Source organism: Equus asinus, chromosome 29 (genome assembly GCF_041296235.1).
Source record: "Equus asinus isolate D_3611 breed Donkey chromosome 29, EquAss-T2T_v2, whole genome shotgun sequence".
NCBI lineage: Eukaryota > Metazoa > Chordata > Mammalia > Perissodactyla > Equidae > Equus > Equus asinus.
Genome location: NC_091818.1, coordinates 30,626,681 through 30,645,658, shown reverse-complemented (window position 1 = coordinate 30,645,658; position 18,978 = coordinate 30,626,681). Strand labels below are relative to the sequence as shown.

Sequence of the window (18,978 nt, the reverse complement as noted above, 5' to 3'; positions counted from 1 at the left end):
AATTATATTAATCTGAAAATAATAATAATAGCTATTGTGTATTGAGATTTTAACAAATAATGGACTCTGTACTGAACATTTTACACATTGAATATTCATAAAAACTTACGGAGGAAGGTACTATCTCTATATTATCTATAAAGACACTGGCTGGGAGAAGTGGCCTAGCCAAATAATAGTAATATTGATGCCACAAATAACCAACTACCCAAATGTCTGTCGTCAAAGGGAAAATGGTGCTTTTAAGATGTGCTAGTGGGAAGTCAGCCATTCACAGGGGGGAACAAATATAAAATAAAATTAAAGACTACGGAAAACAAACAGGAAAGGTCAATGATAAAAGGCATGGAGCCAACCTGAAGCTGAGCCCGTGGTCCTGAGCCCAGAAACCTGGCTATGTTTTTCAACCCTTGGTTCCTATTTTTGACCCATTTCTAGGATGATCTAGAAAGATTCTTGGTTCCTCCTGATGAAAATATTTTCCTATCATTATTTTGCACTCTACAACATACATGGGCCACAGATTAAACAGGTCTATCAATTAATCACACACACAAAATGGAAATTCATAGTTGTGATCAGTGTTATGAGGGAGAATCTCACTATAGGACAGCAGCAATGACTTAATCAGGTTGTTCAGGAAATGCCTTCCTGGAGAAGGGATGAATGATTTAGGATCTGAAAGATTAGTACATATTAACTGGGGGAGGGAGAAGGGGCAGCATTGTCAAGTCTCTGTGGCTGAAGTCAGTACGGTACATTTGACAAAGTAAAAGAAAGATCCATGAAGGTAGATCAAAAAGAGCCATGAGGAGAGTGGTGGGCAGATAGGCAGGAGAAGTAGATAGTAGGCAGGCAGCATATGGTCTTGCAGGAGTTTAGTTTTTATTTTGAATACAGCGAAAATCCCACCAACAGATTCCAAACTGGTTGGGGCATGGGTAAGAGTGGTGGAAGCATGTTATGACCAGAGACCATAGTCTGATTTCCATGAAAATAACTCCACCCAGCTGCTGTGTAGAGAATGGATGAGGATACCAACGTGGTGAACCATGATCAGGGTGCAGGGCACGGCAACAGTCTAAAGGAGAGGCGATGATGAAGCAAACAGATCCCACCCAACCACAGTCAGTCGTGGAGTGCCTGCTATGTGCCAGCAGGGGTTCCCATGTTCTAGAGAGAGATTCCTAAAACACCATCAGACTTGAGGATGGATTGATATGGGGATGAAGAGGAGGGAGCTGAAGGAACAAACAGAGTGATACAGAAACCAAGTAGAAGAATCTTTCAAGGAATGAGGAATGGTCTATCCTTTCAAAATACTGGTAAGAGGTGTGAGGTCAAGCAAATGGGAATGGAAAATGCCATCTGGATTTAGTGATGTTGGGTCACTGCTGACCATAGGTGAAACATTGTAGTTAAGGAGTTGGGTGAAAGACGGAGCAAGTATAGACAACTTTTTACAGGGTTTGGCTGTGTAGTGGGAGAGAAAGAGTCATTGTGTAAGAAATGAAACGAGAAATAAAATCAAGATGGCATGCTAAAATACTATGATTTTAGAATCAATAGGCTTACAATGAATGTATGTTTCAAACTAAAGGAACAGGTTATTATTAAGAACACAATGATCTAAGAATTCCAGTGATTTGCAGGGATTCTCAAAGCATGAAAACATTCATTTCAGCCCCAACAGATCAGAAGAATTTAGGGCTTCAAAAAAACACTACCTCTTTTTAGCAACATGTCTCTGACTCAATTAAATAGAGCCATCCACGAGATTGAACTAGCCACCCGGAACATCAGGAGGAATTCCAGCAATCCAGAGGGAATCTGTTATTAGTGTGTGATTATCAGGCTGGAATAACAGTGAAAGTTAGGATGAGGGAATTGATAGTTATTCCTAGTCATGACACTAATCACACAGTGGAGTTTTATCTTCAAATTCCTGGCTCCCTCATAAAATTAGGAAGGTGGGAAGGCCTATAAATTTAGAATTAGAAAGTCAGACACTGGTGCTTGCCCCTAATGAATCCAGTTAGATACAGAACGGATGACAGAGCATTCAGAAAAGCAAGAATGTCATCAGACTACAATTACAGAAGCCTTGTGTCATCATCTTGCCACTTCTCCTTGTCCCTGGAACTGTTGAGTGCTCCCTGTCCCCACTCCACCCTGGTGTCTCTCTTCTAGATTGTTCTATTGGGCTTCTCAGTCCAAGCCTTTATCACTTCACACCTGGCCTAATGAAGTAGAGGTACCTGTTGTACCCAATCTGCTTGGGATTGCTAGATTAACCAACCTAAAGAAAATGTTTGGCATGTATGACAGACCTGGCAATGGTACTCAGAGAGAATTTCAAGATTAGATACCCAGTTCTCTCATTTACTAGTGATGACACCTTGGAAAATTCACCCAAACTCTCTGAGCCTCTGCCTCTTCATTTACTAAACGAGGAAAACAAAATGGTGGTATCCCCTCTAGGATCAAAGTAAAGATTTTTACAGCACTACAACCATGATGGCTATATTTAATCTTGAATTATTCCACCATCACTTAGAAGATGAAATCCAAATTCCTAGGACCCTACACAACATGACAACAGCCTCCTGAAAATGGCTCATCCATACTTCCTTCTGGGACTTTGTAAATGGCCCTGCATAGGCTCATCTCCATCCATGCCTTCCGCTCCTGTCTGAATTCTTCCCTTTTCTTCAAAGTACAGTCGCCTCTACTTCATGGAGCCTTCCCATACAATCTCATTTCTCAGGTATCTGCTCCTTTGCTGAGGATCAACAGTAATCCATGGTTTATCCCATTTGTCTCTTGCATTAGTAGTTATGTAACCTTGTATATGTGTCATAAGTTGCCATAGATACTAGAGGACTTTGAAGGAAAAATATCTTATTAATATCAAGAGAGAAGAAGAACATCAAGTATATACAGTACGTAGCAGCTACCTGCATATACTAAATACTCAATAAAAACACACCAATTGATTAATTTACCTTGTTGTATATGATCAACTTGGACAACAACTTCATTGCTCTTACAACACAATAAGAGAAGATGGGAGCTCAACTCTCTCCCCACTGCCACAATCCGAAGGGACTCCTTTGAGGCAGGATGAGCATTTACACAACTTGGAGCTGGAAATGATCTTAGAGATCCCCCCTATAACGCCTCACTTTATAGAAGAGGAAACAGAAGACCAGAGACTTCTTCAGGGTCACTAGCCAGGCACCAGCAGAGCTAAGATGAGACCCTAAAATTCCCAGTGCTTTAACTGCTGTATGCTTTGGAAGTGGGTTGTCCTGGGGCTGCAGATAATCTGAGGATCATGTGTTCCTCTCTTCAAGTCTCTTCTTCCAACTTTCTAACCCCTAGAATTTTTTTTCATTCTTCCCATAGAGATTTCATCTTTATATACACATAACAAGAACGCTACTCCATTAGATAATGTTGGAGACATACATGCACTGATCTAACAGTAAAATAGTATATCTACAAAAAGACCAAAATCAATTGGCTAGCTTTGCATATACTGTTAAAAGACCTAGATCAAAGGACCAAGGTGATCCCTGAGAGAAGAGAGAGAAAAATAGAGAAAAAAGCCTACACAAGGCAGTCCATTAATATGAGTATGTAAGGATTGCAACTGAAGGAGAAATAAGAAGTGAGCAGAAAGGAGGAACTGGTCAAAAGGGAGCAATTTGTCTGAAGGGAGAAAGAGGATGGAAGAACGAACACTTTTAGAAAACCATACCCTTCCGAGGTGGATTAACAATGTAAGACGTAGAGTAGTGGTCATACTTCCCAATTTCAAAACTTACTAAAAGGGTACAGTAATCAAGACCGTGGGGTGTTGGCATAAGGATAGAAAAATCAATGAAATAGGATTGAGAGTCCAGAAAGAAACTCTTACATTTATGGTAAGTTGATTTTTGACAAGGCTACCAAGACAATTCAATGGAGAAAGAATAGTATTCTCAACAGATGATGCTGGGACAACTGGATATGTAGTTGGATCCCTACCTCATACCATATACAGAAATTAATTCAAAGTAGATCATAGACCTAAACATAAGAGCTAAAACTATAAACTCTTCAAAGAAAATATTGGAGTAAATCTTCAGGATCTTGGGTCAGGGAATGGTTATCTTAGAAATGACACCAATAGCACAAGTGACAAAAAATAAAAACAAATAAATTAGGCTCCATCAAAATTTAAAAGTTTTGTGCTTCAAAGGACACCATCAAGAAAGTGGGGAGGGGATGGCCTGGTAGCATAGCAGTTAAGTTTGCGTGCTCCACTTTGGCAGCCCAGGTTCGCCAGTTTGGATCCTCGGTGCAGATCTATGCACCACTTGTAAAAACATGCGGTGGCAGGCATCCCACATATAAAATAGAGGAAGATCAGCACAGATGTTAGCTCAGGGTCAATCTTCTTCAGCAAAAAGGAGGACTGGTGGTGGATGTTAGCTCAGGGTTAATCTTCCCCACCAAAAAAAAAAAGAAGAAAGAAAGTGAGGAAAAAAACAATCCACAGAATCATACAAAATACTTGCAAATCATATATTTGTTAAGGAACTTGTACCTGAAATATGTTAAGAACTCTTACAACTCAACAATAAAATGACAAAGAGTCCAATTTAAAATGAGTAAGGTATTGGAAGAGATATTTGTCCAAAGAAGATATACAAATCGTCAATAAGCACATGAAAAGATACTCAACATCATTAATCATTAAGGAAATGCAGATAAAAGCCACAATGAGATATCATTTCACACCCACAAGGATGGCTAAAAATAAATTTGGGGAGCTGGCCTCATGGCTTAGTGATTAAGTTTGGCATGCTCTGCTTTGGTGGCCTGGGTTTGGTTCCCAGGCACAGACCTACACCACTCGTTGGCAGCCATGCTGTGGTGGTGACCCATGTATAAAATAAAGGAAGACTGGCACAGATATTAGCTCAGAGTGAATCTTCCTCAGCAAAAATAAAATAAAATAAAATAAATTTAGAAAAAATACAATAACAAGTGTTGCCGAGGATGCAGAAAAATTAGAACCTTGTATATTGCTGATGGAACTGTAAAATGGTGCAGCCACTTCATTTCAGAAAACAGTTTGGTGGTTCCTCAAAATGTTAAATCTAAAGTTACCATATGACCCAGAAATTCCACTCCTAGGTATACAAAAGAAGAATGAAAACAAAACCACAAATGTTCATAGTAATATTATTTAAAATAACCAAAAAGGGGAAAGAAATCACATGTTCAGCTAATGAATGGTAAACAGAATATGGCATATCCATACAATGCAATATTACTTAACAATAAAAAGGAAGGAAATGGTCATACGAGTTACAATGGATGAACCTTGAGAATATGCTAAGTGAAAAAAGCCTTGAAAAAACTGCAAGTCATTCAAAATGGTGGACAGATGGAGCACAGTGGGAGTAGTGGCAAGAGAGAAGGTGAAGAGATAAACACAGGCCAGATCATGAAGAGCTTTGTTATCAGTATTGTAACTGATTTCGGAGGCGGGGAGAGTGTTGGGGGCAGTCCATATATACAATGAAGTACTGTAGGATGACTATTTCGGTTGTAGTGGGAAGGTTGCACTGGAGGAAAACAACCTTGGAGGGAAGGTGACAAAAGGGAACTGCAATGTAATGCAGGTGACAAATAATGTCAGCAGAGCTGAAGAAAAGACAGATTGTGAAGACACAAATGAGGTAGAATAGATGGAGTTGGATTGACAGGATGTAGGAGATGAGGCAGAGCTCAGAACTAATGATGTCCCCCGGGTTTCTGACTTTGGCTGAAGGTAAGACTTTGACCAAGTCAAGGGACACAGAACAAAGAGGATCAGATTATGGAAAGATGATCAACGTTTCCCATGTTGAATCTGAGATGCCAGTGGAATCCCAGAGAAACCGTCCAGAAGACAAAGTAAGCTTGCATTTACTCATCAGTAAAAAGGGAATTATAACACAAAACTCACAAGTTGCTGTAAAGATTAAATGAAATAATTTATTTCAATGTGCCCTGCATTGTGGCTGGCATGCAGTAGGCACTCAATATGTGCTTGTTTGCTTCCTTTCCTTCCAGAGTCAGTCCCTTAATCATTCACATCTTAGCATGAGTTACATGTCCGTGGAGGTCTGGCACAGAGAAACTGGAGTTTTTAGGAAAAAGAGGAAGGGAACATTTGGGAACATGTAAACTTGACATGGTGCAGTGTCCCCAGAGCCCTGAGGCCTTGCACACTGAGAAGCAAGAGACAAGCAAAGAAAGGGCTGGGACAATGTACAGAAGGTCAAAGGAGGGAGGAAGGAGGAAACCCAGGCACCTGACACAGAGTGGATGTTCAATACATTTTGAAATATATATGAAATGAAAAATAAATGAACGAACATGTCACATACTTTGCAGTTTTGCTAAGGGTTCATCCCAGCTATACCTCAGCCCACTCCAAGTTCTGCCTCATAACCTGGCAGCCATGGGAAAGTCCAAGAGGGTTATGTGACCAGTGTTCAAAATGGGATCAACGCAAGTTTCAATCTAAGGCAAGAGGGTGAATAAAGACCAAATTCAGTCAGCAACTCAGATGACTGAGTTTTTCCCTTACTAGCTAATGTGTGCACTGATATTTCTAAGGGTATGAAAGATCAGCTGACATAATTGAGTAGAATAGAAGAACTAAAGTACGGTAAAATAAAACATAGAAAATGATCATCAAAGCAAAGGACAGGAAGTCAATTGAAATATAAACTCAGGAGTGAAGGAGCAATGCTGAACCATTGGAAAAAGATCTATATTCTGGGATATTGTACTAATATTTACACAACGTAATGTACCAATGAAGACACTGAAAGCCATGTAATAAGGAGCAGAGGGTTTGAAAGGCAGGGAAGTCTAGAAGGAGGAGTATCTGACATGGGAGCATCAAGCAATAGAGTTAATATTGAGTCTAACTTGGGAGATAAATTTTGAAGTAAAATGTAGAAGATCAGTGAATCCCAGGTGGGTTTAATGCATTTTTATGGTCAAGTTTATATTCTGAGGACTACGAGGAGAAGTAGTTCCTAAGTGTACAAGAGGCAGTTTCTATTATGAAATCCAGCAGGCATAATGACATGGTGTGGTTTTCGTTGCTTCTCTAAATGCACAGGCATGCTGTATGGTATGACAAATAGAAGATGATATGACAGGATATTAACGGTGAAAAATGGTCTCGATGCAGAGGAAACCAAGAAAAAAAGCTTTTTCAATCTGACAAGTGACCCCAAACACCTATCATAAAGTGCACACATCTTCTTAAACTTAGAAAAAAATATGTATTGCTTTGAGGCGTCATCGTAGTCTCCCCGTATGAGTCATAAACAGCAAACATTTAAAGTGTATGAAGAGGAGAGAAACAGTGGCTCAGAAAAATGAATATGATCTTGTATAATCAAAAGAAGCCCCTGACAGAGATGATTTTTGCTTCTCTCCAAGAAATTTGGGCTACAAAACAAAATGCCTGGGCCATAATAATTCTCTGGAAGTGTTGATTGAATGAAAAAAGTCTTGAGCTCACAAAAGGCTAACCAAAGTCAAACCGTAACTATTGCTTTTGGAAAAATATTTCAGAAATAGCTGAAAACTTTGTTGGTTAAGCTACATTTGGTTGCTCACTTCTATGATTTCTTGAAAAATATTAACATCCATTTATTTGCAGATTTTATATCTTTTCATAAGGTTAAATCATCAAATGGCACTGTTTTAATCATGTAAGTGTCATGTAGTAAAAAAAATTAACATACAATATGTAAATTTATTTTGTTTAACACTGTATTTTTTTCCAAGAAGCTCAAATAAAAACGAAAGCAACACACTGGCTGTTATTTTGGAAATACCAATGAATCTACCAACACAGCATTGGAATCTTTTCTTATATATCAAACACAAGAAGGACAAAGGAACAATTTCCAAGACATTTTAATCAAATCAAACCTGAGGGGATAATTCGAGATTTAATAAAATTGCTACCATGTAATAGTTATCTGTAACAAAGTAATCAGGCACAAAATACCTGTTTTACAAGTAATTTGAAAGGCATCTCATTTGCATGAGTCTTAAAATAAAAGTGTTCGTTTACATACTAGCACGGTTTTCAGCAACCATGCTTTTAGTAAATATGTGATTGGTAATATTCAGAGATTTTGGATTCAAATCACGTCTACGAAACATGGGGACAACTAAAGAAATCAAATGGTATTAGAGAATTCAAAAGAAATCAAAAACAAAATAATAGTATGAGTAATTTTGAAAAAAATGAAAATTAAACACTGTTGCTTGGGTACCTATTAGTTTTCTGTAATCGATTACACAAAATGAATCAGTTCTTATAAGTTAGAAAACGATTCATAAAACCTTAATGCAGTAATTACCCTGCAAGTTACCTAAAGAATCTAAGGCTAATTATTGAAGCTCAAAGATCTTCTGCTGGGATAAAACCTGCTTGCCAGAAGTTTCCAGAGCCTCACAAAGGAGCTTTTAAGGGTGAAGGAGGGAGTGTTTCATAACATTTATTCAAATTTAAGCATCTCGAGGTTGTTTTCAAATATCTGACTGTTCAAGCTAATGATCATCCACCAGTTTCTAAAAATGAGGAGAGAACATAAAAAGCAATAATTTCTTAAACTGAAATCCAGGCTAGATTTTCCGGAAATTATGATATGTGTTATCAGCTTGTGCTTGGGGGAAAATATTGTCATAGGAGATCAATTAATGATTTTTAAAGCAGAAGGCGGACAGCTCAACATTCTTAACTTCGTATGGCCATATGTCAATGAAATTAGATGCCAAGAAAATACTGGGGATAAGACATTTTCAACTTTTACTTAAATCCCTCTTTAGGTTCAACTAGGATCTCACAGAAATGTCAATTCATCACTGAAACTTAGGATGTCCGGATGATAGGGAGGGATAAATCCGAGAGAGGGCCACACGTAAGCTTATAATAACCATGCTTACAGGGAAGATGAAACAAGCAATCAAATCTCAAAGCAAACAGAGCCCCAGGTCTGGAAAAGTTCTTAGAAACATTTTAGACCATCTGGGGGTCCTAGACTGCTTGAGAATTTGATGCAAGTTAGGGATCTTTTTCCCAGAAACATGTACAGAATTTCACATGCAATTCCAAGGGCTTCATAGAACCAGTGACATGGACCTCAGATGTTTCCAGGTAAAGACTGAGAGAAGTTAGGGACTCAAACTGCAGGCTACAAGTCCTCAGATGCACAATCAAGTGCTGAATGAATAAAAGCTTAAGAATCTATAAAAGGAAGACCAACACTGTTAAGTGGAAAAAAAAAAGATGGCTGAGAAGATAGGCTTTTAGAGGGCCATATTTCTCACATAAGCTAGTTTCACACTGCAGTCACCTTCCAGGAGAGGCCATTTTCCCTAAACATTTATATTTATCCTGGACCAAGGAAATATCATCTGCATCTGGTTGTCCCAATGTCAGCTCAAACACAGCCTATCCAAAATGGGTTTATCTTCTCAAAAGCAACTTCCCTTTGAAATCTTTCTACTTCTCACTAGCACCACTATTATCCCAATCAACCAGACCCCAAATTTCTCACCTATCTTTGACTCTTCATTTTTCTTCTCCTTCCATTAGAACAGTAGGAATGAATAAGCAACCAGGCCTGTCAATTCTTCAGTCAGGTGTACTACAGCTATTTATTGGGTACCATTCAGTGTCATGGGCACTGGAGAGACAAAGATAGATAAAATACACCCATGCCCCTAAGAAGCTCACAGTCAGGTGTCCCTTCCTTGATATTTTTATAGCTACCATTGATGTTTTAGATTTGCACCATTCTACAGTCACTTTTCTACTCCAGCCCCTAAGTGCTCTGACTTCCTTCAGTCTATTCACTCCTTCCTAAGATTCCAACTCACATAATATTTTGCTGACCGAATATATTCCTTAAAGTAATAAATTCAACATGTAATTCCCTTGATAGGAATATCTCTATTAGGTTCCTGGTATCTACAGAAAGCTTGTGGACTTTATGCTGATAACCAGAGCCCTGTGCATCATCAGGCCCACCCTCATCCACCTACAAGAATCCCCTTCATCTCAACCACCCTTTACTACAAGTTCACTGTGCCAATGAAGCTGTTCCTGAAACTTACTCATGTTTATTCCGGTCCCATCACTGCCATATTGGACTCTCCTTCCCTTTCTATTCATCCTCAGAGTTACAGCTCGAGTCCTGCCTCTTCCCACAAAACATTTCAAGAAATTATATCCCACAGGGATCAGGCGTTGATATATTCTGGTATTTGTATAAATCACTCATTTTGACACTACACCATAAATATTCATAATTTTATTTTTTGTCTCTTCAAACTGACTACAATGCCTTTGAGGTCAATAAGAAAACCTTGCATTTTTCTTGTTAACTTTCCTGCATCTATTCATTTAACATATATTTATTGAGGTCCTGCTTTGCATTCCGCGCTGTACCAGGCTGTGGGGGTCCACCATGCTTTGACATAATAAATCCTAAACAAATACTTATTGATAAATAAAATTTATCCCCTTGGCTACAATTGGCATATTTATTTAAGAAAAATAACTCTTAAAAGCTTTCTTATTTTTAGATCATGTGACTACAGAAGTCACGTAATTTTCTAACAGCCCCGAGGTGTTAACGGTTGGGAGTTTCCACCACCAGGTTGCAGCTGGATTTAGAACATATTCACTTGCTCATATTCTTCAGAATTTAATGTAACTTTTGTAATTCCTGCTGAAAGAATATGACCACCTTTTTAAGGCTCACATTTCGCTTTTCTCCAATTTGGCATAAAATGCTGTAAGTAAGTAGAATGGAAAAGTCTTCAGTTACTTGACATCTACAATAAGAGGAGACATTTTGATAATACCAGCTTCATAAATAAGCCAGAAACTCCTCAGATTTGGCCAGCTATGTCGGTAAAAATTTAGGAAAGTGGGCAGTTCATTATGATTTAATTGCACAGACTTCTGTTGAAGGTTTATATATATATTGTAGTTTATAAATATGCCCATAAAAATAAAATTACAATATTCAAGTAAATAAATAAATGTCCCCATGACTGTTCTCTTGAATGACAACAAACAATAAGTGTTATGGTCCCAGCTGTTTACTTAAATTGGCCCTGAGGGGATGGAAAGGCCATTGGGTCATCATCAAGTTACTGATGCACTTTTTACACTGAGATGGGTACTAAAGGGAAAATGGCCATTCTGTCTGCACCATCCATCTAGACAGCTTCTATCCACCAAAATCTGCAGCAGTGACTCTCTTGCAGCTTTGGATTTGAAGACTACTAATTTTTAACAACAACAACAACCACCACAAAGCAACAAGGGAAGAAAGAAATAAGCTGTAAAGAGAATTTTTTTTTTTAATTGAGCAAGACACTATGTGTGAAACCTTGCAGAGATCATTTAAGGCTCAGGATGAGGTCACCCTCTTCTTCGAGAGGATTTACTTTCGTTTCTTTCAGATATCTAGGCTAAGGGCAGATCAAAATCCAACTGAGGATGGAGATGATTTTGATTTGGGCTTCAGTGGTTTAGAGAACTGTTCTTTTTTAGGGATTGCCGGAAGCTCTGCTCAGCATCTCTGCCTCTCTGCCAGGCTTTTACTTTTGCATCTGCAATTTCCCTGTGAGAAAAAGCAGCTCCAGATGCAGGGCTTACCTCCCTCAGCTTCTCTCGTCTTCTAGATCTTAGTCCTGTGGATTCTCGCCACCTTGGTAGCTCGCCAATGCCCTCAAACAGGTGTTTGGTACTATGTCTTGTATTATTCTCAGAAGCCTTGGTCTAAATTAACTTTACAGCCAGAAGTAGAAGCTCCTCTATCCCTAGTTCGATTATTGGTGTCACTACCCATCTGGTCTTTCTAGCTAATTACATTGGATCGATCCTAGATAGCTCAATATCTGAACATTTCCCCTTTCCTTTTTTTCTTTTTCTGCACATGTAGAAAGGTCTCTCAAAACCAGACTCTCTGCCACTCATTGACCCTGTGATCATTTAGGTTACAATTGCCCACGCAATTTTCTATCTGGTCTCCCTGTCACTGGGATCCCTCAAATCTCCTCTTGAGTAAGCCTGTGTCTTAGTTATAACAGAACACTATAGTCTGGGTGGCTTATAAACAACAGGAATTCATTTTCCCAATTCTTCAGGCTGGGAAATCCAAGATCAAGGTGCTGGCAGATTTGGTGTCTAGTGAGAACCCCCTTCCTGGTTCTTAGACAGCCATCTTCTTGTCGTGTCCTCACATGGGAGAACGGGTGAGAGAGGAATCTGGAGTTCCTTTTCTAAGGTCATTAATCCCATTCAGGAGAGCTCTACTCTCGTAACCTCATCACCTCCCAAAGGCTCCACCTCCAAATACCATCACATTGTAGGTGAGGTTTTCAACTTATGACTTCTGAGGGGACACATTCAGTCCATAGCAGACTGTGTGGCATAAAATACCCTGAAAATAAGATAAACAGAAATCCCTTTTCCCATCCCTCACCCTGGGATGCCAGTAAGGAAAGATGCTTAGTGGTGTCCTACAGGAAGTCACAACATCTATGTGTCTACCCAATGGAGAGAAGATATTCACTTCTGGCTTTGACCCAATCAGGAAGTTACTCTTTCACCCAGCGGGAGCTGACCGGAACCCCTCTCATATTGGCAGCAGAATCAAAAGCAGTTGGCCCAACAACTCCAGCGTACACTGACTGAAGGTAGCTGGAAAGTGCCACAGCACTGAGTAAACACGAAGGGCTGCCTTCCCGCAGGAAAGAGACCCAAGCAGCAGGTGCTCCTTAGAGAATCTTAGGGGAAAGCAAAGTCTCTTTAATAAGGTTTCTACAATACTTGATGCTGAAAGCAAACTTTGAAAATACGAACCAGTAAAGATAAAAACGTATTTCTGGATTGTAATAGAATAAAATAACTTGGCACCAGACAAAACTCATGTTGGATGCTCAGCAAAGAATCATAATGTGAGCAATGAAAAGCTGAGCTATGTAGACCAGGCAAGCACAGAGATAACTGGCCCAGCTGCCCCTTACGAGCAGGTTTTGGGAGGAAGGAGTGTCAGATAAATATCTACACTCCCTCCGCAGCACATTAACTTAACATAATTTTTTCTTTTGAGGAAGATTAGCCCTGAGCTAACATCTGCTGCCAATCCTCCCTTTTTTGCTGAGGAAGACTGGCCCTGAGCTAACATCCGTGCCCATCTTCCTCTACTTTATATGTGGGACGCCTACTGCAGCATGGCTTGCCAAGCAGTGCTATGTCCACCCTCGGGATCTGAACCGGGCGAACCCCGGACTGCTGAAGTGGAGCAAGCACACTTAACCACTGTGCCACCAGGCCAGCCCCTATCTTATCATAATTTATCTCTGCCTAGGTGGGCTCTAAACTATCCAAGCACGGGACAGCTCTATAATTATCAGTTGATAACCTGGTCTTGTCAGGTTGATGGTTCCTTTCCAGATTATTACCTGGAGCAATTGAAGCTCCTAAATGTTGCTGGTGTCAAAAAGCTAATGAGAAAAACCATAAGAGAATATCCAGAGAAGAAGAGTTTTCGTTCTAAAGTGATCTGATTGTGGATGATTTTTTCCTTCTGTTTTCCAAACATTCCTTAACGCTCTTACATGTTATTTACAAAATAAATAAATGTCTAATACAAATGGTACCACAAAGACGAGACAGCCTCTAAAATATAATAAAAAGTCTTAAAAAAACCTTTCTGTTTGAACTTGGGATGTTTGTAATTAATTCCTGCACATAACTGCAAATTTCTAGAAAAGAGATAAGGATGGAGTGGCCTGTACCTCATGAGAGGGTCTTAGAAGGAAATCATCTTGATTGTCACGCCCCCCCCCTGTTTTTTACATGTTGCTTATTTTCCCTAGAAGCAAATATACAAGACATGTTTTATCTCAGATTACTTATGAAGAATTTTTTTACCTAAAATTCTCATATTCTTCCACTTGTCGTTTCCAAGGACAGCTCTGTATATTTGTGACAATTCGAAGATAGTCATCCTCTGAATACCTAAAAGTCAAATGTCAATGAAATTAGAAAATCAGGATCTTACCTATTGCTAAACAAATATGTAAGTCTTCTAAAGACATTTTTATAATCTACTCATTTTAGCCTTCTTGAATCTTTTCTGAAATAAGGTGACGTAGAAATAAGTAAATATAAAAACATTTCAAAACTTCTAGGAATATACAATTTGCAAAGAATTATTATGTTGATTTAGCAAACAAACCATGACAACGCACCAACTCACATTCATGTTTTATGGCCATTTCACCTTAGCTTTAACTCAATGACAAATAAATATATATTTTATAGATGCTTGCCATAAATATATGGTTTATCATTTTTTTCAGACTCTAAGTTGATAGATTTACCTTGGGATATATAGATCAAATTTCTCCAAAATAATCATCCTAAATTTTAATTCTAAACAGTACAATAAATAACCAGATTAGGCCCAGTTAAGAGAGATATATATGGCACAAAAAATTATAAGCACAATGGTACCGTTTGGCTGGATCCCAGTCCCCAATAGATTTCACTCTCTCTGAAATTCCATCAAGTATTAATTCCTTTAACCACAGAATAGACTTTAGTCTTTAAGGCTCATCACTTAAAATGCAAATATCCTTTGAGTGAAAAAACCCTTAAATTTTCTTTCAATTAATATCTTAGTCATAAGTTGCCAGTTGTTTGAGATCAAGGCTCTGGAATAAAGAGATAGAGTATGTGTTGGTGAAAAGAGAAGATAGAGTATGTGTTGGTGACTGGGTGGGGAAGGGAGAGGGCAATAAAGAACCTTGTCAGGAAAATCACTTCCTCATCCCCATACAACAAAATGCGGATCTTCCAAAGTTTATCTCTGAAAGGAGGTATTTGTTACAGTTGGGGAAAGTAGTCAACCAAGCAATTCCTTTCCCCCTGAAATTTACTTCTTTTGGGTATCTCTTTCTGTAATGTTGCCACTAAGATTAGTCAAGAATATTTTACCTTGGTTTCTGTTGGCCCACCTAAGGAAAGCTGAAAATCTTGAAAGACTTTGCTAAATACTAAAGGAGAAGCAAGGCAAAGAGCTACCACAAGAGAGATTAAAAATGGATTTATTTGTATACAGGCTTTCAACTTTAACAGATTTACTTCCCTCCCATGGGCCCTAAGACTTGTCCTAGTACACTAAGTGGCATGAGAGATCTATACGCTGGTCCCAAAACTTTGTCGACATGTGACGATTCCTATCTGGAGTGAAGATTGCCAGTCTCCAGCTGGTGGGAGACACCCAGAGACACCCTGCAAGACAGCATTAAGCTCAAAAAAGAAGAAATACACATTGAGCAGCCTAACGAAGTCTCTTTCAATTTCCGGTTCTTTAAGAGAGACATGACACTGCGGCTATTCTCTCCTGTCTCTTGACTTCTGGGGCGAAGTCTGCTCCAGTGGGGAAGTCTTGTTTACCACCAAGGCATATGATCATATTGAAAACAAGACAACAGTCAGAGCACTGTGTGTACCAGGGTCCATCAGGCAAAGTAACAAAAGAATCATTGTCTCACAACCTCTACTAAAGAGAAAATGGAAAGGGAGGGGCCAAATACAAATATCTTATCTAACTAAATCAATGAGAATTGCAATGTATTTTAAATCATCAAGACAAAACATATCATGAAAAGTACAGTAAATGGGAAATTACTGTCAAATCATAAAAAATAAATGTGTCTGAGTTTAAGGTTTTATTTAAATGTCATTTATTAGATGAAAAAAATTAAACTTCTCGACGCATAGCTGAGATAAGAAGACTAGGGAACTTGAAGACATAGCAATAGAAACTATTGAGATGGAACATAAAGGGATAAAAAAGATTGAATGAAAAAGTTACAGAGAATCATTCAATTGTGAGACAACCTCAAGTGGCCTAATATACAAGAAATTGTGGTCCAAGCAAGAGAAAAGAGACAAAAAAATTTTTGAAAAAAATTATGGGCCAAATTTTCCAAATTTAATGAAAACTATAAATCCACAGACCCAAGAAGCTTAACAAACCCAAATCACAAGAAACATAAATAAGACTATACCAAGGCACATAATAATAAAATTTCTTTAAATCAGTGATAAAAAGAAAATCTGAAAAGTAGTTAGAGAAAAAATATTATGTACATAGCAAAAAAAAAAATTACAGACTTGTCAGAAAGAATGAAAGTTGGAAGGCAGTGGAACAACATCATTAAAACTCAGAACAGGATTTGGGGAGACTGTCAACCTAGAATTGTATAGTCAGGAAACCTTTAAAAAAATGAAGGTAACATAAAGACTTTTTCGAGCATACAAAGACTGAAAGAATTCATACCAGCAAACCTGAAGTACAAGGAATACTAAAGGAAGTCCTTTGGGCAGAAGAAAAATGAACCCAGATTGTAATCTGGATTGACACAAAGTAATGGAAAGCACTGGAAATGTTACAATATGTAAATATATATGAAAGACATTTTTGTATTTTTCTAGGTCTCTTTAATAAATAATTGACCATTTAAAGTAAATATAATAATAATATATTGAGAAGTTTATAACATATGTAAAAATAAATGCATGAAAACTATAGAACAGAGGTCAGAAAGGGGGGAGGAGGATAGAAGCAGTATAAATTACTTGCAAGTAGACTATGACAAGAAAAAGAGGTATACTGTTCATGCAAAGCTATAAAAACAAACAAAATCACAAAAAGTAATAAAATGTCATCATAAAATTACTCAATCCAAAAGAATGCAGAAAAAGAGGAAAAGGGAGCAAGAATCAGGCAAATGGAAAACAAACAGCACGATGGTAGATTTAAACCCAACCATATGAATAATGACATTAAATGTAAATAATCTAAACATTCCAATTAAAAGGCAGAGAACATCAGATGGGATCTTTAGAAGGCAGGAACCAATCGTATATTGTTTACAAGAAGTCCATTTCATACAAATAAACTAGTTAAAAGTAAAAAGATGGGAAAAGTTATACCATAGTAGAACTAAATAAAACAAAGCCAGAGTGTCTATATTTATATCAGATAAAGTAGATTTCTGAGCAAGAAATATTATCATGAAAAAAAATAGGGTAAAAGCAGAAACTGACAAAATAGGAAGAAAAGAATCAATGAAATAAAAAGCTAGTTCATTGAAAAATCAATAAAATTGATAAACTTCTTGCCATACTGATCAGGTAGAAGTGTGAGAAGATACAAATGATCAATATTAGTAATAAGAGAGGGTGCAGAATGAGTAGTCCTACAGACATTAAAAGTATAATAACAACTTTATGCCAAAAAATTTGACACCTTAGATGCAACAACATATTCATTGAAAGACATGAATTACCAAAGCTCACTCAAGAAGAAATACGTAATGGGAATAGTCCTGTAGCTATTAATAAAATTGAATTTGCAATTAAAATCCATCCCACAAAGAAAACATCAGGCCCTGATGGCTTCACTGGAGAATTTTATCAAACATTTAAGAAATATTAATATCAATTCTACACAACTCTTCTATAGAATTGAAGTAGGGGGATACTTCCAAACTCATTCTCTGAGAACAGTGATACTCTGGTACCAAAACCAGAAAAAGACATTAAAAGAAAGAAAACAAAATACAGACCAATATTCCTCATAAACATAGATGCAAAAATCCTCAACAAAATATCAGCAAATTGAATCCAACAATATGTAAAAAGGATAAGGCACTATGCCCAAGTAGGGTGTATCTCAGGAATGGAAGTTTGGTTTATTTGAAAGTCAATCCATGCAACTCACCATACTAATAGAATAAAAAAGAAAAACAGCAATGATCTCACTACATTAAAAAAAAAAAGCATTTGACCTAATTCAACATTCAGCAATGACAAAAACTCTCAGCAAACTTGATGTAGAAAGGAACCTACACAAGTTGGTCAAGGACATCTACTAAAAAAATCCTATAGCTGGGGTCATACATAGTAATGAAAGACTGAATGTTTCCCCCTAAGATCAGGATCAAGGCAAGGATGTTCACTCACTATCTCTCTTCCACAATGTAGTGGAGATCCAACCAGTGCAATAAAGCAAGAAAAAGAAATAAATCTATCCAGATTAAAAAGGAAGAAGTAAAACTGTCTTTATTCAGACATCACATGATCATCTGAGGAATCTACAAAAAAAGTTACTAGAGCTAATAATTTAGCAAATTTGCAGAATACAAGGTCAATGAACTGAATAATTCTACTTCTGTAGACTAGCAAGAAACAACTAGAATTAAAATTAAAAACAATTCCATTAATAATAACATCAAACATATGAAAACTTAGGAATAAATTTGACCAAAGATGTGCAAGATCTGCACACTTAAAAGCGCAAAATATTGCTAAGAGAAATTAAAGAAGACCTAAATAAATGAAGTAATAGCCTATATTCAGGGGTGAGAAGATTCAAGATTATTAAGATGTCAATTTTCCCCAAATTTATATATTTGGTACAATATTAACCAAAATTCCAGCAGTCATTTTTTTAGAAATCGAGAAGCTGATTCTAAAACTCATATGGAAATTTAAAGACCTGGAAAGCCAAAAAAATTTGAAAAGTAACAAATTTGGAAGAGTTGCAGTACCTGATTTCAGGACTTATTACTGTGCTAAAATAATCAGAACAGTGTCTTATTTCTGTCAAGACAGATAAATAAATTAATGGATGAATAGAAAATCTAGAATTAAAGATTTTCAACAAGGTAGTTCAATGGGAAAAGAATAATCTTTTTAAAAAATGTTGCTGGAATGATTGGAGAACTATCTATTTTTAAAATACCTCACTCTATATACAAAAATATTAACCCAAAATGAATCATTACCCTAAATGTAAGAAC

The 18,978-nt window shown here is 37.5% G+C and overlaps 1 protein-coding gene across 1 annotated transcript in view; it reads right to left on the bottom strand.

The window, feature by feature from the left end:
- ST8SIA6 (ST8 alpha-N-acetyl-neuraminide alpha-2,8-sialyltransferase 6) overlaps nucleotides 1-18,978 on the bottom strand; it is a 120,534-nt gene that overhangs the window by 26,588 nt on the left and 74,968 nt on the right. Inside the window, exon 4 of the mRNA XM_014846051.3 lies at nucleotides 14,033-14,119. Within this exon, the coding sequence (XP_014701537.2) occupies nucleotides 14,033-14,119 (87 nt within the window). The remainder of the gene's footprint in view (nucleotides 1-14,032; nucleotides 14,120-18,978) is intronic.